At 45.5% G+C, this 16,498-nt stretch overlaps 1 protein-coding gene across 1 annotated transcript in view; it reads right to left on the bottom strand.

The window, feature by feature from the left end:
• Nucleotides 1-9,567, bottom strand: part of LOC140482699 (L-gulonolactone oxidase-like) — a 50,924-nt gene extending 41,357 nt beyond the window's left edge. Inside the window, exons 1-3 of the mRNA XM_072580230.1 lie at nt 9,515-9,567; nt 5,010-5,171; nt 524-625 (exon numbers count right to left, since the gene is read on the bottom strand). Coding sequence (XP_072436331.1) covers nt 524-625; nt 5,010-5,012 — 105 coding nt within the window. The 5' untranslated portion in view covers nt 5,013-5,171; nt 9,515-9,567. The remainder of the gene's footprint in view (nt 1-523; nt 626-5,009; nt 5,172-9,514) is intronic.
• Between the last annotated feature and the right edge of the window lie 6,931 nt (nt 9,568-16,498).

The following is a 16,498-nucleotide window of genomic DNA, read 5'->3' as shown; positions in this document are numbered from 1 at the left end:
AAAACCAAAACTAGTCTTAGTTCATGTTTTAACAAAAGATCACAATGCTAAGTTATTTAAAAAATCTATTAATCTAGATTTAATTTTAGGTCTGACTTGTCCAACAGTAACTTCAGCTGGAATCATAACCCTAATTTTCCAAGATATCCTTTATATCTCTGTTCTCCCGTGCATATCTCCTTCATCTTGCCATGTTCCAGTGTGAAAATCCTGCACCTCTCATTTCCTCAGTGTGTATACTGTACTCAGTATCTTCTGTTCTCCTGGATTGTGAAGTACTTTAAAACATTCTGAGAACGTGACAGGTGTTAAATAAACTCGGAACCCTATCTCTAATGACTCACTGTTCTTAGTTGTGTATCCATGAGCTAATAGTGACAGTTCTGCAGCCTTGCAGAATGTGGGTTGGCTTTTGGTCTGACTGCAGGTTAAAGAACTCCCTGGCCCATCATGATGTATCTGGAGGTCAGCAGGCGATGGGCTGGAGTGGGGGCTGAATGAGTGAGTGGATTCTGTTCCTCACCTGTCGGACTTCCTCCACGGAGGCTGGTTCAAAGTAGAACTCTGGCCTGCAGCTGTAGGTGTTGGCCCAGTTTTGGAACTGATATCCCACAGTCCCTTGAATCTGAATGAATGAGAAACAGAGGGAGAGTTAGAGAACTGGGAAGGTGGGGATTGGTGGGGGGGGGGGGGGTTGCAGTTGGAGGTGAGAGTTAGAGACCTATATTAAATGGGTGCCATGATTTTTAAACAACTTTAGACTTTCACCCAACATAGAATGCTTTCTATGATGTATCAGTATCTCTGGATGCATCAGAAACAATTGTAGAAGTTGCTGGAAAGGCTCAGCAGGTCTGGCAGCATCTGTGAAGAGAACTCAAGGGTAACATTTCAGGGCCGGTGACCCTTGCTCAGCATTCTGAAAGGTCACCAGACTCAAAACGTTAACCTTGATTTCTATTCACAGATGCTGCCCGAACTGCTGAGCTTTCCTGGCAACCTCTGGGATTGTTTCTGATTTACAGCATCCACAGTTGTTTTGGTTTCCTTTTGGATGCATCATGTCTTGGTAAGGGAACTTCTCGGCCCAGGACTGTAAGAAAATAGAGTGTTGTGAATACAGCCCAGGTGATTATAGAAACCAACTTTTCATCCATTGCCACTATCTATACTCCTCGCTGCCTCGGGAAGGCAGTCAACATCAAAGACCCCTCCCACCGCAGTTATAATCTCTACCATCATGCAGAAGACACAAAAGCTTAAACACACGTACCAACAGATTCAAGAACAGCTTCTTCCCCACTGGTATTAGACTGCTGAATCAACGTCAAATTTCAAACCTAATGTTGATCTTGTACCTTTTTTTGCACCTTCTCTGCATCCGTAACATTGAATTCCTCGCTCTGTTCTATCACCCTATGATCTTTGTATGGTCTGCTTGTACTGCAGACAAAACATCTTTTCACTGTACTTACATACATGTGACAATAATTAGTCAAATCGAACCCTGACCCCGCATTCTAGATTTTCCCACAAGAGGAACATCCTTTGCACATCCACCCAATCAAGTCCACTCAGGATCTTATATGCTTCAATCAAGCATATGCTCTTGATGCTTTTTAATGTGGAATATGCTTTTTAAAAGATTGCTGTCAGATCTTTACATGTAAAGGGGGATCTTCTACAAAAGATAATCAGCTCTAGCAGTGCAGTGACCCCTCAGTATTGTGTGGGAGACTGGTCAGCTGCAGTGAGATGTGCCTTTGTAAGGAAGGGCTGGAGAGCTTTGATGTGGTTTCTGTTCAGATTTATCCTGAGCATCTCAATGTGTGGGACTGTGTACTCTGGGGGTAGGATAGACCCTTTTTGGTCTACCTAAACTTAGCTGCTCTTTCAGTCCTCCCTGCTTCAGTGTTGCAGACTGGCACACCCTCCATGTCAAGAACCCAGGGGCATCCTCAACCTGGGAGCAGCTGCAATGGAGGTAGGCAGTGTGGTTAAGTGCTATCATTAAGGGGCACAGTGAGGGGCTAGGAACTGCAGAACCCTTGGGCTGTGTACTTTTTAAAGAAGGGACATTGTGATCAAGACTACTCCAAATGTACTGAGGCACCTCACACGAAGAAAAGACACTTACTGCACTTTCTGCAAGTTCCAACTTGAAAAATTTTACCCTCTGACTGTTTACTTGATAAGGAATGAATTTTGTAAATATTAAAGTTGCATTGAATGGAATATACTGCATGGGGACAGGTTGAGTTTTCTTACAAATCCAGCAATATTCAAATTGAAAATATTTTGTAACTCTTCTTTCCACAAATTTTATGAATAAAGCACATTTTCTGAAAAAAATGTCATTGTTTGGCTCAGGGTGGGACTTAAATCTGTTTTTGAATTTTGCTCACTTAGCCACAGCTACCTTCTGGAAAACACCAGGCCTGGTTAAAAACTGAACCACGGATTCTGAGGGCCAGAAATCTTCTTCATAATTAAGCACAGAGCAAAACCAGGAAGCACATCGGTTCCTCAGACAGTCAGCCCTCTGTAGGAATCAGTCTGAAGGTTAGGTGGCTGTGATCGAAAGAATTCACAGTCTCGGTGGGAGGAAGAAGCAGACCAGAAGCAGGTAACTTACTCTATAAATCAGACTGTGGGAATAAATGAAGCTTGGGATGAGTAATTAAACAATGGAGGGTTTCCACTGAGAGAGCTGCTCATTTTACTGTGGCAACTTCAGATTTCTTTGTCCAGATTGATAAAGGAAGACAGCACCCAGAGGCTGCTACACATGTGAGAGGAAGCAACTTCATTTCATGAAGTAACTGAGTTCAGTTTAAACATTCAAACCCACACTGTGCACATAATGTGAAGGACAGTAGAATCTTTCAAACAGGAGATTAGGAGGTTAATTTTTAATATTGTCCTTCACAACATGAAGGATTTTAACCTTTGGGAAAAATTCACAGACACACCCAGAATAGGGACAGAATAGGATTAGATACAGAGTAAAGCTTCCTCTACACTGTCTCCATTAAGTCCTCCCAGGACAGGGACAGCATGGGGTTAGATACAGGGTAAAATGCCTCTGTATTGTCCCCTTTAAGCCCTCCAGGACAGATATAGCAAAACAAACTATTGAGCCATTATAGTGATGCTGCCGTCCTCTGTACAAATTGGAGACTTAAGACACGAAGTGAATATATTTCAATGTAACCTGTGATAGAGGGTGTCATTCTCTCAATGATTATAAATTCATTCTTTCTAATCATTTGATCACTGTTAAAACCACAAGCAATGAGTGATAAATTGATCTGATATAATATCGCAATCATAGTCTGGACTAAATGACTGAGAGAGTGATTCATCCATTCCTATCTCTACTTTCAAACTAATTGTTTCAAACAGTCCTGCAGAAGGGTTTGTGGTGCTCCGGAGCCGAACAGACTGTGAGAAAGGGGCATTTTTCAGTCTGATCCTAGGTCATTGAAACCTGAGGTTTACACAATCAGCCTTGAATAGAACTAATTCAGTGAGTCACACTGGACAGGCAACAGTGGACCTTCAGGGCATTTGAGAATGTTTCAAGGTTTGTCAATTAGCTCAGCAACGCTGATGCTGTTACTGTCAGCAAGAGACTGAGTGAAATCTGACAAGAGATCTCTCCCAGGGATCAGTACGGGGACGCAGGGCAAGCTGCTTTCTTTCAAAACATCGTTTTCTTTCTGACAAGGAGGAACTTCAAATGGTTTGCCCTTGTGTTGCAGTGAGCACGGACTGAGTGGAAAAGAATACACTGGTATTCGTTGGAGTTTAGAACAACGAAAGGTGATGGCCTTGAAATGTATAAAATTCTTCAAGGGCTCGACAGGAGGGTCCAAAATAGGCTCGGGACCAGGATATGAGGCTGGTTGTTTAGGACAGAGGTGAGGAGAAAATCTTCTCTCTCAGGAATCTTTGGAATTCTGTGTCCCAGTGAACCTCCCATAGTCAGTAGGATCCCCACGGTGACCATTGAGAGAATGAAGGGGTAATAGAGATGGAGTCGAAGCTGGGGTGGAACTGGAGACAACCGTATTCCCACTGACAACTGGAATCACCTCCTCCAGCCCCTTTTTCAACTTTTCAGATTTACGCCTCAATTAAACACACCCAACACCTTCTAAAAGGGAACTATCATAACTTCTCCACAGAATGAACTCTGAAATGATCCAACTCCCTAATAAAAACCGAAAGAATTGCGGATGCTGGAAATCAGTAACAAAAACAGAAATTGCTGGAAAAGCTCAGCAGCAGCTGGGGAGAGAAATCAGAGTTAACGTTTCCGGTTGAGTGACCATTCCTGAATTAGATTGCACTGCTTGTCGTTCCCATCCACAAACTCCCTGTCTATTCTCTCTCTCTCTCTCTCTCTGTAACATCTCCCTGTCTATTCTCTCTCTCTTTAACATCCCCCTGTCTGTTCTCTCTCTCTCTGTAACATCTCCCTGTCTATTCTCTCTCTCTCTCTGTAACATCCTCCTGTGTATTCTCTCTCTCTCTCTCTCTCTCTCTGTAACATCTCCCTGCCTATTCTCTCTCTCTGTAACATCCCCCGTCTATTCTCTCTCTCTCTGTAACATCCCCCGTCAATTCTCTCTCTCTCTGTAACATCTCCTTGTCTATTCTCTCTCTTTCTGTAACATCCTCCTGTATATTCTCTCTTTCTCTCTGTAACATCTCCCTGTCTATTCTCTCTCTGTAATATCCCCCTGTCTATTCTCTCTCTCTCTGTAACAACTCCCTGTCTATTCTCTCTCTCTCTCTCTCTGTCACATCTCCCTGTCTATTCTCTCTCTCTCTCTCTGTAACATCTCCCTGTCTATTGTCTCTCTCCCTCTCAGTAACATCTCCCTGTCTATTCTCTCTCTCTCTCTCTCTCTCTCAATAACATCTCCCTATCTATTCTTTCTCTCACTCTCTCAGTAACATCTCCCTGTCTCTGAGCTGTACATAAGATTGACGATCCTTACCATGGTCAGTGGAGAGTGCAGCAGGAAGCCGGCAATGAATGGCAATGGAAACTCACAGCGAGTGGGACACAGAACCTGGCAAATGGCAGGATTGTCACCCAAATGAGAGGAGCTGTGTCCCAGCCCAGTGAGATAGCCATGATTGGAATGTTAATGAGATCCCTGTGGGTGATAAGGAAGACAATAATTAACCTGCTGATAGGCCAGTGATCCTCAACCAGTCTCAGGTTTACAGCTCAAAGTAGAGGCTCCCTGAGAAACTCATGTGATTAGACCGAACGCGGGCCGAGCAGAGCTCAGTGAGTCAGGAGCAAAGTCCCATCTCCCACTGATACTCCAACAGTTCCCTTATCAATGGACCTGCTCTGTTTCTGATGTTACAATCCCCAAGTCAGGAACGAAGTGCCAGATACAGCTCTGAATTATCCTTTAAGTAATGTCAGGAAATGATCAGATGTCATTCAGTCCAGGGAAGACTTTGTGATATTATGCTGTAGAGCCATAAAGAGATACACATGGAAACTGACCCTTTGGTCCAACCCATCCATGCCCATCAGATATCCTAAATTCATCTAGTCCTATTTGCCAGCATTTTGCCTATATCCCTGTAAACCCTTCCAATGCCTGATCACATAATTTTAGACATTTGGACAATTTATTCACTAGCTCCACATACACTAGGACTCCATATACACTATCTTCACCTCCACGCACTCCATGCTTCAGGCTCACTGCCTTTATTCCTAATGAAGGGCTTTTGCCCGAAACGTCGATTTCGAAGCTCCTTAGATGCTGCCTGAACTGCTGTGCTCTTCCAGCACCACTAATCCAGAATCTGGTTTCCAGCATCTGCAGTCATTGTTTTTACCACAGAAACAGACCCTTCAGTCCAACTTGTCCATGTTGACCAAGTTTCTCAAACTAAACTAGTCCCATTTGCCTCTGTTTGGTCCAAATCCCTCTAAACCTTTCCTATCCATTGTACCTGTCCAAATATCTTTTGAATGTTATAATTGTACCAGCTTCTACCACTTCCTCTGGCAGCTCATTCCATATATGCACCACCCTCTGTGTGAAAAAGTTGCCACTTAAGTCCCTTTTAAATCTTTCCCCGCTCACCTGAAACCTATGCCCTCTAGTTTTGAACTCCCCAAACTATGGAAAGGACCTTTGTTACTCATATTATCTACCTCCCTCGTGATTTTATAAAACTATATAAAACCTTCTATGCTCCAGGGAAAAAAGTTCCGGCCTATCCAGCCACTCCTTATAACTCAAAACTTCCAGTCCCAGTAACATTCTTGTCATTCTTTTCTGCTCCCTTTCCAATTTAATAATACCTTTCCGGCAGCAGGGCGACCAGATCTCCACATGGTACTCCTGAAGAGGTATCACCAACATCCTGTATAACCTTAACTCCTATACTCAATGCACTGATCAATGAAGGCAAATGTGCCAAATGTCTTCTTCACGACCCTATCTATCTGCAACAGCACTTTCAAGGAACTAAGCACTTGCACCCCAAGATCTCTTTTATGACAACACTCCTCAGCGATCCACCACTAATTGTGTAAGTCCTGTCCTGGTTTGTCTTACCAAAATGTAACACTTCACATTTATCTAAACTAAACTCCATCTTCCTTTCCTCAGCTGATCAAGATCTCATTATACTCTTAGTTAACATTCTTCACAGTCCACTATACCATCAATTTTGGTGTCATCCACAAAATTACTAACCAGGCCTCTGATATTCTCATCCAGATTGTGTATATAAAAGACAAACAACAGTGGATCCCGGCCCGATCCCTGTGGCACACCCCTGGTCACAGGTGTTCAGTCTGAAAAACACTATCACCACCCTCTGTCTCCCACCTTCAAGCTAATTTGAATTGAATTGGCTTTATTGTCACATGTACTCAAATGGGTACCATGAGCAGTGTATAAGTTACCACTTACAGTGCCAACTGAGGTACAGAGTATGTCGGCACAATCCATAGATACAGAATATGAAGAAAAAGAGAATTACATTCCAGCGATACACAGTATAACCATAGGTCAGGAAGACAAGAAGTAAAGTTGAAAAGGCTAACATCACAGTCTCTCCCAAAGGGCTCTCCACAGCAGACCCATGCAGACCGGCCTTCATGTGGTTTGGCTGCTGGCTGTTTCCAAGCTCTGCATTGGGCCACTACCACTATGTTCTGCTCTGGTCACTGGTGTCCCTGCTCTGGGCCACTGATTACTGACCCCACTTCAAAGGCTGGGAGTTGGAGGCTGAGGGAAGGAAGGAGAGGGGAAGAAAAAATGAAAAAGAACAGGCAGAGCACAGGAGTTCTGGCTGAGGCGTCCTACTCCACTGACATTTTGCTGGAATTAATTTTGTATCAATTTGGCAAGCTCTCCCTGGGGATCCCATGTGATCGAACCTTACTAACCAGTCTACCACATGGAACCTTGTTGAAGGCCTTGCTAAAGTCCATAGACACAATGCATATCGCTCTGCCCTCATCTAGCTTCCTAGTCACATCCTGAAAAAAAACTCAATCAAGTTAGTGAGACATGATTTATCATGCACAAAGCCATGCTGACTATCCCTAATCAGTCCTTGCGTTTCCAAATGCATACCAATCCTATCTCAGATACACTCACTTCATTGAACTCACACAAAATAAACTCACTCGATGGACACTCACTCGATAAATGCTCATTTGGTTTGGACCCAGTTAAGTTCATTGAACCCGTTAGGATCCAGTGGCTGACCCACACTCTGTTTCAGTGCGTGTTCAGTCAATCTGCAGAAAAGGCTCTCAGGGGACATGAATGAAGAAGATTACACTGATTAACTCAATTAGACAATACTCCTTTCTGATAATTATACTGTTTGTGTAATCTCAGAGCTAGCAAAAGATTCTGATGGTAACATATGAACTAAACCTGTCACACAGTTGAGGTACTGGAATAAGGTACTGAGCTCTGAGATGTGGGGTTGGTTCCCACTCCTGTCAAAAATGTCTTGGCTTCTCTTTAAGTCAACAGCAGAATACACCCTACTTACCTGGATGGGGGCTGCTCTAACAGCACTCAAGAAACTCAACACCACCCAGGACAAAGTAGCCCACTTGATTAGCACCACATCCACAAACATCCACTCCCTCCATAACCAACACTGAGTAGCAGCAGTGTGTACCATCTACAAGATGCACTGCAGAAATTCACCAAAGATCCTCAGACAGCACCTTCAAAACCCATGATCACTTCCGTCTCAAAGGACAAGAGCAGCAGATGCATGGAAACACCACCCCCTACAAGTTGCCCTCCAAGCCTCTCCCCATCCTGACTTGGAAATATATCACTGCTCCTTCAGTGTCACTGGGTAAAAATCCTGGAATTCCCTCCCTACAGGCATTGTGGTTCAACCTACAGCACACAAACTGCAGTGGTTCAAGAAAGCAGCTCACCCCCACCTTCTCAAGGGCAACTAGGAATGGTCCAGACAGCAATGCCCACGTCCCATAAGCAAAGCAAGAGAAAACAGGAGGGAATGTGAGGAATGGAGAATTTTGCATTTTCTTTGAGTTGGGGGTGGGCAGGAATCCTTAAAATGGTTCACTCTGCACTAAGTCTCTTCGTGATATATGGTATGTGGTATTTGCTGTGTAGTGTAAAGGGACTCATTAACTAAAGTGACCTGGCAGCTAATCTCTGAGTTAAGGTTAATATCCCAATCACATTGAAAAGAGTCAATCATTAACCTGGATACCGAGCTCCATCAAACTGAGTAAACTCACCACATCAGATCAGGTTCCTTGTCGCTTCCTTTATTGATCATCAGCATAAACCCGACTGCAGGAAGAGGTGGACTTGATCCAAGCAATTAATTGGTGCAGGATTTGTACCAAGGCTGCCCTGCTATTGTTCATTGGACTTCAATCCTCTACCCCTCTCTCCATCCATCCCTTCAATCCTCAATCCCTCCAGTGTCTGATGCCATGGGTTTGGAAGGTGCTGGATAAGGATCCTTGGTGAATTTCTGCAGTGCATCTTGTAGATAGTACACACTGAGTGTCACTGGTGGAGGGAGTGGATGTTGAAGGTGGTAAATGAGGTACCAATGAAGTAGATTGCTTTGTCATAGTAGTTGTAGTAACTGCTCTCATCCAGACAAGTGGGGAGTATTCCATCACGTTCCTGACTTCTGCCTTGTAGATGGTGGACAGGCTTTGGGGAGTTAGGAGGTGAGCTACCTACTGCAGTATTCCTAGCCTCTGACCTGCTCTTGAAGCCACTGTGTTTACATGGCAAGTCCAGTTGAGTTTCTGATCAACTGTAACCCCGCGGATGCTGACAGTAGGGGATTCAGTGATGTTAATACCACTGAACGCCAGTGGTTAGCAGTGGTTAGATTGTCTCTCAGCACGGCGTGGGAGTCCTTCAGGGACCCCCCCGGTGATCTCCAGGCCCGGCAAGTGAGGGGGCGGGTGGTGACAGCAGGGTGCAGCACGTACCTGGCAATCGGGTCCCAGGGAATGTTCCGGAAGCAGCAGGAGGAGATCGGAGGTGGCAGCTTCAGTAGCAGCAGTAGCGATGGCAGGTACTGGAATAAGTACTAGAGGACTCATCAAAGACTGTTGAACTTTTAACTTTATTGCTTTATATTTCTAGTTTAAATTAAAAAAGACTTTATTATTAACTATTACCTTATTTATTTTTCCACTTGTTCTACGAAGGTAATCCTTAACTTTTTAACTTGGTTTCTTTTACTACTTTTTGTACCTAGATACCTTTGTACCTGAGATGGTGCAGTGTGTGGTGACATTGTGCACTTTTCACTGTACTCCTGTATTTCTGTACTTATGTACACATGAAAATAAAATCTAAATCTAAATCTAAACTAAAATGATTGGAGATGGTCAGTGTCTGGCATTTGTGTGGCAAGAATGTTACCTTCACTTGTCAGTCTCAGCCTGATCTTTGCCCAGCTTCTGAGGAAGGGTCACTGAAGCCAAAACATTCACTCTGTTTTCTCACTGAAATGCTGTCAGAACTGCTGAGATTTTCCAGCAATTTCTGCAGTTCCTTGTTTATGTCCAGTTCTTGCTGCAGTGGGACACGCACTTTTTTAGTATCTGAGGAATCATGAATGATGCTGACTCTTAGGATGCCATCATGGTTAAGTCCATCTGGAATGGCTCGGGGAGACTCACTGTCACCAGTCCTTCTCTTTGATATCAACCCAGGTTACTGATACCAAATAGGGAAGGAGCCAAGGTGTTGGTAAAAAACAGGCTTAGGCATGACAATCCAAATTGCACATTGAAATGTCAGAGGGTCAGTGCTGAGGGAGCACCGCGTTGTTGGAGGGTCAGTACAGAGGTAGTGCCACACTGTCAAAGGGTCAATACTGAGGGAGTGCTGCACTGTTAGAGGATCATTACTGAGGGAGTGTTGCGCTGTTGGAGGGTCAGTGCTGAGGGAGTGCTGTGGGCAGAGGTGAAACAGTATTTTTCACTTTTGGCAGCAGATAATTATCAGATTCCTGTTAATGGGACTGTACAGTGTACAAATCGCCTGGCACAGTGCCACCATTCCATCATGTCTATCCTCCACTTGGGATTTCATTGGCTGTAAACCCCTTTGCGAGACGGAGATTGGGTTAACAGCTGCAGATATCTAGGGTTTGATCCTCAGTGTCTGCTGATACCGATACCCCCCTGTCTGTACCAGGAACTGGGCACAGATATCCCATCTAATGCCTCATTGCCCATCACCTGCAAATCCATTTCATTCACTGACACGTGCCAGACGAAGCAGAATCTGAGGAACAAGATGTTCTCTGCAGCTTGCTATGGGCAGGGTTAGAGCTGGGCGATTAACTCCCTCATTGAACTGCAGTCTCGATCAGGGTAGGCATCTCTCAGTGTCTGTGATGAGAAATGAGGATGGCAATGAGAATGCTGCTGGATAAGCAGTGCTCAGCATTTTATTGAGGGATTGACAGCATGCTGCTGCCTGTCAGCTACAGTCGATGCCAGCAATGCTGAGAAACAGCTCCACACAGAACAGCTTGGCTCATCCCTGAATACTCCACCGTTCTTCAAAAACAGACAATTCGGAATGTGCAAGACCAAACAAGTTGGGAATCAATCAGTTTACAATGCACTCTATTATAAATCGACTTGGAAGGAGTGACTGCGAGCAGTGTGCCTGTCTCTGTAGACACAGACTCCACGTCAATCTGTGCATGAACTGGGCAGAGACAAGGTCTGCATGAGTAATACATATCGAAGGTATTCAAATGCTATAACATTGTTGCTGGTTGGTGCAGTTTCACTAGGGGAAGATGGGCCACAAAGATGTCCCACTTAAAAAGCAATGGTAACAAGATATAGCTTATTGCATCTCATCAACGACACAGGCTACACTAACTCATGGACAGGTTAACTATTATGAACACTAGGTGGGTGAGGTACATGTTGAACACTCCAACTCACTCAGACTGTTCCCCCCCCCACCCCAGACACTGTCAGAGTGGGGTGGAGCTTCAGTTTAGCTCATAGACTAACCCTTTCTTCAGCAATTCATAGGAGTATAATCCTTCAAAGTTTGCCACAGAGACATGAGAACAAGAAGCCCCAAGCTTGTTCCAAGAGGCAGGTTAAGAAGGAGATTAAAGGTAAGGGATACTCTCTGCAGGGTGTACTATAGAAACTTCTGAACCAAACTGTTTGGAGGTATTATTATACATCCCTGGAGCAGGTGGGACTGGGGTCTCCTGGCTGAGAGGTAGGGACTTACCATTACAGCACAGAACCTGCTTAATCCTCGTACGTACAGTTTTTGAGAAGAAGGTCAAGGAGAGGTAGAATATGTCTTTTCTAACCAGCCTGATCAGAGATGTGATTACACCTCTCTGGAACAGGTGGGTCTTGAACCCGGATCTCCCAGTTCAGAGGTACCGACACTACCACTGTGCCACAAGAGTCCGTGCAGTCTTTACACCTCACACTGACTTTGGATATTGACAGAGTCTCATCGGGGTCTGAGTGACATGGACTATGGCAGCATTAGATTGGAAGTGTAGTGAGTCTGATCGTGATGTCAGGAACAACTTTTGACACCTTATAATATTTTCTAATCGGTCTGTTCAGAAATGTAAAGACACACCCGGACCTCCTAGAGTAGGAGCATTGCCAGTGCACTATAAGAGCCCACTCAATCCTTTTTCTTCTGCTGAGTCTAAGGGATAATCCAATTAGCAGTGGGAAAGGACAAACCACTTAGTAAACCTCAATGGGAAGAGGCACTAATCTTAACACAACATATAGTATACTGCCTGACACAAATGGAAACAGGCTACTCTGGCTTGGTTCAGTGCGATTACAAAGATGATCAGGAGCCTGAGATAACGCGTCTGTCTCCATGAGGATCACATGAGACTCTGCTCCCCACCAAGAGTGTCATCAAAGTGGGTGGACCCTAATGCAATCTCCAACCAGGATAGGGTGTAGGGCTGGAGTTGGGTGGGATGTTCTTCGGAGGGTCGGTGCAGACTGGATGGGCTGAATGGCCTCTTTTCATACAATAGGGATTCTATGACTGGCACTTTCAGAACCATTATGCACGCAACAATGTACCCGGGGGAACATCTTAAACCCAGAGTTCACTGGGGATTCCATACTCAGCAGAAATCATTCCAAAACTGGCTCCCTGGGTTTCCAAGGAGGAAGCTTTGATATTGTAACAAAAATATCAGAGTTGCAGCTTTCCAAACAAAACACTTGTCAGTGTAACAGAATATTTATATTTGTTAGATGTAAATTTTATAATATACCAGACAGGTCAGGCAGCATCAAAGGAACAGGAGAATCGACGTTTCGGGCATAAGCCCTTCTTCGAATAAGCCCGAAACGTCGATTCTCCTGTTCCTTGGATGCTGCTTGACTTGCTGCACTTTTCCAGCAATACATTTTTAAGCTCTGCTCTCCAGCATCTGCAGTCCTCACTTTCTCCTAATATACCAGACACTTGTGTGTCCGGTCCTGGGGTTTGTGGGTTGTGTCAGGGATCCTTACACAGTGAGGGATGTCAATAAGATGGAACTGTCTGAAAAATGAGCTTTGGGATTCTGCAGCGATCAGACTGGGAGGTAAACTAGGGTCCCATCCCCCATGATGGGAGATTTGGAATGGGAATCACCGCAGCAAAGGAGGGAATACAATGGTCTGAGCATGCTCCATACAATGTGGGCTGGACAGGGAGAATTGACACTGAGAGACCACGGGGTAATATCCATATAAACTACAAACACCGCTGTTTTCCAGGAAAGTGTGTAAACAACCTTCCTTCTCAGGGAACAGCCTGCCAAAGGAAACACTCTCAGATCCTCACTCCAAGTCTTCCAAACCTCTATTTATCCCATTTACAAGTGGTCAGAATCTCACTGGGACTAACATCTCACCGGCTCATGGCCATGGAAATGTTGACAATGGTACAGAGATATTGAGAGCACTCGTGTCTGGGCAAGATGGTTGTGAGATCTGACCTTCTCTAAACCACAGGGATACATCGAAGCTGATGTTTCAGGACAGTGCTGCACTGTCACGGGGGAAGGAGTGGGCGTCACCATTTGAAGGAGATGTTAAACTGAGATCCGTGGTCTATCCTGTCAGGTGACTCTAGATGATCAAAGGGCAGTATTTCTGGTGAAGAGTCCTGTTCATAGAATCTCTACAGTTTGGCCACCAATCCTCCATGTAGCATCTCACCCCACCTACCCCTGTGCCCATAGAACCAGAAATTGGAGCGTTCAAAGTAAAGCCAAGCAGACACAGAGAGAATGTGTAAACTCCACACAGACAGTCGCCCGAGGCTGGAATCGAACCCGGATCCCTGGCACAGTGAGGCAGCAGTACTAACTACTGAGCCACTGTGCCGCCCTGTTGCCCTGAACAGCATTATCCCTCATCAATGTCACAACAAACTCTCTGATCTTTATTACACCGCTAGTTGTGGGAGCTTGCTGTGCTTCCTTCATTACAGTGATGACTACTATTCAAAAATGGACAGTCGAAGGCTATGAAAGCTGCTATGTCAATGCACGTGTTTGTTGGTATCAGCTGCACTGTGGGAGTCAGTTGTCAGTGTTGAGAACAGTTCCCATTTTCCAAGCAGGCTGTCAGAGATTGCATGCAGTCAATGCTAAGTTTCTTGATGTTTTACTGCGACTGGAGTCTCGCTCTCTAAAGGACCGAATCGGCTTGAACTGGGGCTGATTGGAAACCATCCGAGGCTATCTCAAGAGTTCACACTTCTCAGCAGCAAGGACAAGACAGCCACCCACTCTGCTGTCACATCCTTTCCATCACTCCCAATGAATCATTTTTCTTCACCTGACTGACAGCTCCAAGTTTTGCTTCAACTTTAATCTTCATCAGATCGAGAGAGATCCAGAGGATGGCCTGATTGAATCCTAAAGACTTTCACTGGCTACCTCCAAGAAAGCAAGACACATAGCTCACTTGAACAGCTCGTTCTGTTCAGTCGCTATATTTTTCGACAGAGGTTGACAAGGAGACAAAACAAAATTCTGGAGAATAGCCCCAGGCTTCTCTTCATGTGTCAGTCTCTCAAAACAAGTCAAATTATCAACTCAATCTCTGTGGAAGGAGCATGGGCGTCAGAGAGCGGTGTGGGTGAATTAGAGCTGGGACTTGGTAACCTTCTCACTGTCTTTGTCAATGTCACAGATTCAGGAAGATTATGGGTAATTTTAGATCCCCAGTTGCGGTAGGAATATACCTTCATACAAAGAAGGTGTAAGATCAATCAGACATCGGACTGTCTGGGCATTTATTCAGTGTCAGAAGCTGAGTAAAAGATTTCCATGGGGGGGGGGAGCGGGGGGATTGAGCGAGACAGCACCACCACCAGCACCCCCTCCCCCAGTGGAAACAGGAGAGTATGAACTGGGAAGAAGAGACCAGTGTTTACCATCACTGCCTTCCTGTTGAGAAATGTTGAACAATCATTGACAGAGATGAGCTGTTGAAAACAGGGGTCACTTTGAAACCTTGGGAAAATTAATACTATGGACAGGACAGAGAGGGGTGGGGGGAGAGAGGGAGAGGGGGAGAGAGAGAGAGAGAGAGAGAGAATGGGAGAGAGAGGGAGAGATAGTGAGAGAGTGGTGGGGGGGCAAGACAGAGATAGAGAAGGGAGAGAGACAGGTGGGGGGGGAAGGGAGAGAGAGAGAGAGAGAGAGGTAGGCCTGAAAGGATGAGTCCACTGTGAATGATGACAGCTTCACTGTGTCAGAACACAGTGTGTGAGTTAGCCCCAGGACACAGACGTTCAGAAGAACAAAGGCCGGGTTTTCCAGCCTCCTGTCTCTCCAGTTTACTGGAGGCTACAGGGCCGCAAAAATGAAGCAGGTGTTCTTTCTGCCCTGTCTCATAACCTCTGACCTGCCTCCGTGTTCCAACAGAGTGGAAGAAGTGTGTCAGGGACACCCCCTTCCCCTCCCCCTCCCCCTCCCCTCAAGTCGATGGAGACCCCTATCTGGTCAATTCACAGCCTTTTCAGGAGCTGAGATCCGCTCCACCAGGGGCCTGGGGAGGGCAGGGAGCTCAGCTCAGTCCAGGCACAGGTGGGGACTGAGTGGGGGATGGGGCAGTTCCTGCTTAATGGACATTTACTCTGCATCCACTGGGTGCTTCTCACTCCCTACTCACCCACCTCCCAATGACACCTTTCCCTTCAGAGCACCTCTCCCAGCCTCTCTGATGCTCCACCTTAGTTCCCTCTCTCTAATCTCATCTTTACTAAAATGCCCTGGGTTTAGTGACAGGTCCATGGCCCCCGGTCTCACCATGGGCTGCCTGCAGTCCCAGCAATGGCCATGGCTTGTTCCTGGCAAACACCAAGACATTGATTGGCTGGTGGTGAGAAGGGCATCACTGCCTGTTAGATACTTCATGTATGCACGGACAGTCCGATGTCTGATTGATCTTACACCTTCTTTGAATGAAGGTATATTCCTACCGCAAATGGGGATCTAAAATTACCCATAATCTTCCTGAATTTGTGACATTGACAAAGACAGTGAGAAGGTTACCAAGTACCAGCTCTAATTCACCCACACCACTCTCTGCCACTGTACACTGCCCTCAAAGTGGCTGCAGTGGGTACAGACTGTCACACATCTCCTTTTGGAATGCAACTTTGCAAAGGAATTCTGTCAGAAGATGTGCCATATGGTCTCTTCCCCTGGGACACACATCGACTGGAGGTCTATCAACCCGGTGATCTTTTGTGTGCGTGGGTTGTACCCGAGCCTGTTCCTGAGGCACTGAGAGCGATCAGAGAGATGGTAGCAGCAGCGGCATCATTGAAACAGGCAGCTGAGATTTCCCAGATCGTTGGTCTTTTAGAGCAAGAAGTTGGCCCTGAACATTCAAAGGTCCAGGAGTACGTGCTGAGGGACACACTAA

The sequence above is a fragment of the Chiloscyllium punctatum genome, chromosome 11 (assembly GCF_047496795.1).
Source record: "Chiloscyllium punctatum isolate Juve2018m chromosome 11, sChiPun1.3, whole genome shotgun sequence".
In the NCBI taxonomy this organism is placed as follows: Eukaryota; Metazoa; Chordata; class Chondrichthyes; order Orectolobiformes; family Hemiscylliidae; genus Chiloscyllium; species Chiloscyllium punctatum.
Note: the sequence above shows the minus strand (reverse complement) of the source record. Positions and strands in the feature narration are given on the sequence as shown.